The following is a 7,404-nucleotide window of genomic DNA, read 5'->3' on the forward strand; positions in this document are numbered from 1 at the left end:
CTCAGAAAACACTTCCCAGATTTCAACTCAGTAATACTGGTCTCTTCTTAATCACCACTAATTTCTTAGCTCCAGCTAACCAGCAATCCCAGTAATCCCTTCTATTCTGGATCTAAAGCCAGAGCCACATAGCCCAAACTGTGGAGTTCTCTTGCTTACTGGGGCTGGAACATAGAGCCCTTGTTCTATTACATTATCATAAGTTTTCTATTTTCCAACTTCTTCACTGTCTAAGCTTGGCTGTCCTGGAACTTGCTCCATAGACTGACTTTGAATTCAAAGCTCACATGCCTGACTCCTAAGCACTGGAAATAAAGGTGTGGTCCACCAAGCCTGAATTTAAGTTTTTATTTACCTAGAACTTGCTTTGTTATAGGCTTGCCTTGAACTCAGAAATCTGCTGTCTTTGCCTCCTGGAATTAAAGGTTTGTACTACCATGCTTGGACCTAAACTTAGCCAGGTAGGATCTTGCCCCAAGATCACTACTCCTTTAATTCAATTTAATATCCTTGAACACAAGATTCAGCTCCATTTCACTTCCTGGTGCCCCTTTAATACTCAAACCATATATTTTATATTTTTCCCTTCTCAACTTGCTCCTTTTCATTAAAATACTCTTCATAAGAGTGAACTTTAGCAACCACACATCAAAATTTACACCAGGCTTCCTTTTTCAAAGACTTCCTTTTTCAAAGTAATTACTCTAAATCTCTTCACCTTAGCCTCAGGCAAACTCTTTAAACAATAGCAAAAAAAAAAAAAAAAAACTACATTCTTCCCCAAAATACCACAAAAATAGTCTCTAGACCACATACTGAAATTCTTCTCCACTGAACTCTCTTGGGCCAGATCTGCACAGTTCAAATGCATATCAACAACAAAGTCTGTCATATTCTTACTAGAATAACCCATTAAGCACCACTTAAAGCATTCCACTGCTTTCCAAATCCAAAGTCCCAAAATCTACATTCTTCCAGACAAAGGCATGCTCAGGCCTATCATAGCAATACCCCACTTCTGGTACCAACTTATGTCTTAGTGTTTTACTGCTGTGAACAGACACCATGACCAATCCAACTCTTATAAAAGCCAGAATTTAATTGGGACTGGCTTATAGGTTCAGAGGTTCAGTCCATTATCATCAAGGTGGGAGTATGGAAGTGTCTAGGCAGGCATGGTGCAGGTAGAGTTGAGAGCTCTATATCTTCATTTGAAGGCTGCTAGCAGAATGCTGGCTTCCAGGCAGCTAGGATGAGGGTCTTATAGCCCACACCCACAGTGACACACCTACTCCACTCCCTAGGCAGAGAATACACAAACCATCACAAATGGTATCATTTTCCAAGTTGGCAAAACAACATTTAGAGAATTTCACTGTCTCATTTAGTAACATCTGACCCAGGAGCATATATCTCATTTAGTTGTCACCATCCATTCATTAAAAGAAAAACAACTGAGCAAATGCTGGCAAGAATGTAGAGAAAGAGGAACATTCCTCCATTGTTGGGAGGAATTGCAAGATGCTACAACCACTGTGGAAATCACTCTGGCTGTTCCTCAGAAAAGTGAACATAGTACTACCTGAGGACCCAGCTATACCACTCCTGGGCATATACCCAAAAGATGACCCAACATGTAATAAGGACATATGCTCCACTATGTTCATAGCAGCCTTATTTATAATAGCCAGAAGCTGGAAACAACCCAGATGTCTCTCAACAGAGAAAGGATACAGAAAATGTGGTACATTTACACAATAAAGTACTACTCAGCTATTAAAAACAATGTTATGAAATTCTTAAGCAAAGGGATGGAACTAGAAAATATCATCCAGAGTGAGGTAAACCTGTCACAAAAGAACACACATGATACATACTCATTGATAAGTGGATATTAGCTCAAAAGCTCAGAATACCCATGATACAACTCACAGACCATAAGAAGGAAGACCAAAGTGTGGATCCTTCTTAGAAGAGGGAACAAAATACTGACAGGAGGTATAGGGTTGGAGGAACTTGGGAGGAAGAGAAGAGGGGTAGGGGAAAAAAGGGGGACAGGATCAGGTATGGGAGGAGACAGGGATGATAGACAGAGGTTCAGGAACTGAACAGACCTGTGTAGCAATGGGAGATGGGAAAGTGGGGGTAGCTACCAGAAAGTCCCAGATACCAGGAAAGCAAGAGGCTCCCAGACCCAATGAGGAGGACATTAACTGAAATACCCAACAAAGGGGAGGGAGAAACTGTAGAGACGATATCCAGAGGTGAAGCAAGGCCCCCAGTTGGGGTATTTTTAACTCAGAACTGCTCCTGTCTAAGGGAAATACAGAGAAAAAGTGTGGAGCAGAGACTGAAGAAGGAAAGGCCATTTGGAGACTGCCCCACTTGGGGACCCATCCTATATACAGACACCAAACACTATTGTGGATGCGAAGAAGTGCTTGCTGACAGGAACCTGATATAACTGTCTCATGAGAGGCTCTGAAGGGGGTTGCAACTCCATAGGAAGAACAGCAATACCAACCAACCAGAGCTCCCAAGGTCTAAACCACCAACCAAAGAGTACACATGGAGGAACCCATGGCTCCAGCTGGATATGTAGCAGAGGATGGCCTTATCTGGCATCAGTGGGAGGAGAGGCCATTGGTCCTGTGAAGGCTCAAAGCCCCAGTGTAGGGAAATGACATGGTAGTGAGGTGGGAGTGGGTGAGTGGGTGAGGGAGCACCCTCATAGAATCCGGGGGAGGGGGAAAGTATAGGGGATTTATGAGGGGAACCTGGGAAAGGGAATAACATTTGAAACATAAATACATAAACTATCCAATTTTTAAAAAGAGAAAATAAACAATTGTTTTGGCTTTCTTTTTTGGTGACAGCATGTTTGTTCATTTGTTTGTTTGTTTGTTTGTTTTTTATTGAAGATAGATTTTATTTTGTAATAGAAAAGAACCACAACACTCAACCCTAGCAACATCATTAAGAATTTATTGCTTCGCTTTCCAAAAGTGGAAATTTAAATGTATTTGTTGTGAGGCTTAGGCCCTTAAGTGGGAAACTAGAGGGAGGCACTGGAAACACAGTTGGCTGCCAAGAGAGAGAAGAACCTCTAGGAAACAGAGAATACATGAGGAAGACTGGAGGAGGGATCAGGCCTTGAAGGGAAGGGAACCCAAAAGACGACTATGAGTTTTACACAGGACACTTCCATCAAAAGAGCAAAGAAAGGGTTGCAGAGCAATATTCTACACTTTGTCAGCGTCTTGATACATCCATGGATGGCTTGTAGTAGTAACAACCTGGAGGGTTTTGTGGTTTTCTAATATACAAAAATTTTGGCCTTGGAAGCTGTCATACAAACTGAATTCCACTGTTGATTTCTCTAGTATAGAAGATGGAACTCTCACGACATTCTCACTCTCAAACAAAACCACATACTTCCTAATGCCACAGAGAATATATGTGAGCCCAGGATTTTTCTCAAAAAGGAATGTCATTTTATTTTCCAATATGTTATAAAATGCCCCTTGGGAGGGTCCAACACAAAATTTCAACTTTGTTTTAGAAAGTAATAGTGTAAATATTCCAACAAGATAAACCTAACAATATACTTCACACACCCCAAAAACTTTGCATGCAATCCTAAACACACACAGGATTACATATCACATTATCACTTTCTTCTCATGTCAGAAAGTTGGTCTTACACACAATTTTCCACATCATACTATGCTACATAAAGCACCATAGAGACATGTTCACTTAAGCAGCTGCAGAGACACTGCTGAAGCTTGCTAATGAATAATCTTCTTTCTGAATGAACAATTTAAAAAGAAACTTCAGCTTTAGGCATTTTGTTGAAGGAATATACAAAGAAATCTCAAACTTCCTACTTGCCATTTCCTGGAGAATCCTAGACAGGTTTGCCAAAGCCAGCCATTACCAAAAGCTGAATCTCATTATGATCTTCCAAGGAACAATCATTCTTATGGTGGTCATGTATTTTAATTATCTGCAAATTATAAAAGAAACAATTATGTGTGCTAACCAGACTCTCTTTGGAAATCCCTATGGAGGTATTTAGAATTCTTCTCATTGAGGAGCATTTGAATATCAGGCTATAAAATGTTATCCAAGATTTATATGGCATCTGTTAACCTCTAATGGTCTAACATGGAGTTTTAGGGATGTGGTCTTACATACACATGCTATGGTGATCACCATGAGGCATTTCAACACATTGTGTTTTATTTAACATTCACAAAACAAAGAATATAGTCTTTCTCACATAATATATCATTACACGTCCTCCTCGCTCTCCTCCTTCCAGTTCCTCTCTGCCTACCCTCCCATCCAGATCTACCACTCATTAGAAAACAAGAAAATAGAAGAAAATGAGCCCATTAAAAGATAAAAAGAAATAGATATGAATGGAGAGACACATTCATTTGCACTCAGGAATCCCACAAACACACTAAACTGAAAGCCATCAAACATATGGGAAAAACCTGTAGCATAAAAAGAGAGAAGAAATATAAACATCTATAAATATATATTATAATTAAAAATATGACAAATTTTTAAAGAAGAAAAATAGCTGCTGGCACAACATTATGACAGAAGAAAACTCCAAACATTCGGTTGAGTTCACTTTTTGTTGTCATCCACTGTTCAGTATACAGCAAGCCCATAAGGGTACTTTAAAGGGGAAAAAAATTCCATCTTCCTTACTCTTCATACTTTTAAACAGTAAATGTCAGTAATGCTACAAAACATTCTTCAGTTCTATTTTCTCTTTAACTACCATATATTTATACTTAGATTATATATTTTGTTAGGAATATCACAGTAATAGAGTTGTGTGTCTCTGGCATACAACAAATGAGGAGTTGTATCTCATCAATTTTCATCAATGCTGGTGATGTGTAATTTGGGCAAATGTATAAGATGGCTAAGAAGGTGAGTGTTTCATTTTATAATTAACAAGTTTCTGTCAAGACACAGTGAGACAGCTCATTAACTCATTTATTTCTCAGTCAAAATAAATAAATAAATATTCTTATAAACTAAGAATTTGTTTTATCAAGAGTGCGTTTGTAAGACAAATAGTTCAAATTAGTCCTATGAAGCAAAATTATTTCTGCCTCACAGAAAGTGAACCTAAACCAAAATAAGTATGGTCTACTATTCTGCTGCAAATATTTGCTACAGTATTATGGATAGTAGTAAGAATACAAACAAACTAAAATAGCTGATTATGTAACAGTATTTTTTATAATAGGAACTAATTTGCAAGTATTTTAGAAGACATTTTTCAGCTACAATAATGCATAATGAACATTCCTTCCCCTCAGTGCCCATCAGTTTGGACTCAGCACCATTCCAATCCCAAGAGCCAATAGCCAGACTCTATTTCTCATCTACTTTCATTGTCCTGAACCATAGACTCTTCATGGCTTTCTTCACTTCTGCATTTCTCAGGGAGTAGATGAGAGGATTGAGGAGGGGAGTTATCACTGTGTAGAACACAGCAATCATCTTGTCTACAGGCAGAGTAGCAGAAGGCCTCAAATAGATGAAGACACATGGACCAAAGAACAATATAACCACAGTGACATGGGATCCACAGGTGGAGAGAGCTTTGCGCCGTCCCTCAGCACTCTGAGTTCTCAGATGGAACAAGATGACCACATAGGATGCTAAGAGGACCACAAAACTTATCAAAGACAGTGTTCCCCCATTGGCAACAATCAGTAGACCAATAAGGAATGTGTCTGAACAGGCAAGTTTAAGCACAGGAAGCACATCACAGAAATAATGGTCAATGACATTGGGGCCACAGAAGTGCAAAGGGAGAATGAGAAGGATCTGGGAAAGGGAATGAACAAAGCCTCCCATCCATGCTGTTCCAACGAGGACTGTACACACCTTTCGGTTCATGATGCTGGTGTAGTGCAGGGGCTTGCAAATGGCCACATAGCGGTCATAGGCCATCACTGTAAGCAGGAAAATCTCAGCACCACCAAAGAAGTGAATGAAGAAAAGCTGTGTCATGCAGCCCCATACAGATATGGATTTCTTTTCAACTAGGAAATCCAAGATGAGTTTTGGGGCTGTTGTAGAGGAATAACAGATCTCCACAAAGGAGAGGGAGCTGAGGAAGAAGTACATTGGGGATCCAAGATTTCTGCTGACTGCCACAGTGATCACCATGAGAAGATTCCCAAGAACAATGGCCATGTACAAGAACAGAAATATCACAAAGCAGACTCTCCGCACCTCTTGATTGGAAGATAGTCCCAGAAAAATGAATTCAGTCACATTGTGTATGTTAGCCATGAGGAAGCAAGTCAGATGGTATGATCTGAAGTGATACAAAAGACTTCTTGAAATAAGTTATTTAAATAAAATATTTTCCAGAAAATTTTATCTAAGTATTAAAGACTAGGAAAGAGTAAATAATCAAAATAAAAGCATACCAAAGATACAGAGAAAGTATGAGTGCATTGTGTATGGCTGCAATTGTGGAGAAAATAACTATGTAAAGCTGAAGACAAAGAATACCCCTGATATATGAACACAAGTTAGGGAGTTTGAACTTTACCTACAGTCAAGGAGGAATCATCAAGAATGCCCCACCCTATGATTAAAAAGTGCATTGTTGCAGATAGTAGAGTCAAAGAGGGGTGACCACTCATAAACTCAAAAAAAAAAAATCCACTCATAGCTCAACATGGGGCAGCCAGGAAAGTACTGTCATATCCAAGTTAGATTTCTTTTTCATACTTTTGTTGTCTTTCCTGTGCTTTCCACTAAAGATTTCCTTCTTTGCTTTTCTCCTGGCTTATTTTCCTATATTGGTTTACAAGGGGTGGTCTTCAACCTCTCCTGTATGCATTATTGCCTTCAGAAGAAATGGCCATGATACACATCCCTTGACATTCAACACCCCTTAAGATAACCACAAGCCTATACACAGTCATAGTCTGTGACCTTCATTCTGTTTCTCCTCCAAATCCTTCCTATCTATAGTCGTCTACTTGATGACACCATCATAATCCAGCCCATGATCAATTTTCTTCTTTGCTGGCATGCTCATTTCCTCCAAACTTAGGCCCTCAGTGTCAGTGGTCTGTTACCCTTTTAAAGTGTCCACTCATGCTCTGGGTCATCCTTACCAAGAGACATATATCTATCTCCTCAGGAAATCATCCACACTGCCACTGCCACTGACTAACTTGAAAACTATTCTGGTACACACTAGACTGGTCCAAAGTAGTTGAGGACTGTATGTATCCAGAGATTCTCCTAAAGCAAGACTCCAGGGCACCTGAGAGTAGGAGCCAGATGACTTCCATTCATATTTACAAAGTTCCCCTTCCTTCAAGACTCAGACTGGTGAGATGA

At 39.6% G+C, this 7,404-nt stretch overlaps 1 protein-coding gene across 1 annotated transcript; it reads right to left on the reverse strand.

Moving 5' to 3' along the window:
* Positions 1-5,406: 5,406 nt before the first annotated feature.
* On the reverse strand, positions 5,407-6,336 carry LOC114608506 (olfactory receptor 4X2-like). Its single transcript, XM_028752468.1, has one exon. It carries the CDS (start codon positions 6,334-6,336, stop codon positions 5,407-5,409), a length of 930 nt encoding a protein of 309 aa, XP_028608301.1.
* Positions 6,337-7,404: the final 1,068 nt, after the last annotated feature.

This window comes from Grammomys surdaster, unplaced genomic scaffold (genome assembly GCF_004785775.1).
Source record: "Grammomys surdaster isolate TR1022 unplaced genomic scaffold, NIH_TR_1.0 125919, whole genome shotgun sequence".
In the NCBI taxonomy this organism is placed as follows: Eukaryota; Metazoa; Chordata; class Mammalia; order Rodentia; family Muridae; genus Grammomys; species Grammomys surdaster.

Excerpts from the sequence above, each read along its gene's own strand:
- LOC114608506 (XM_028752468.1), bottom strand. The coding sequence starts at position 6,336 with ATGGCTAACATACACAATGTGACTGAATTCATTTTTCTGGGACTATCT.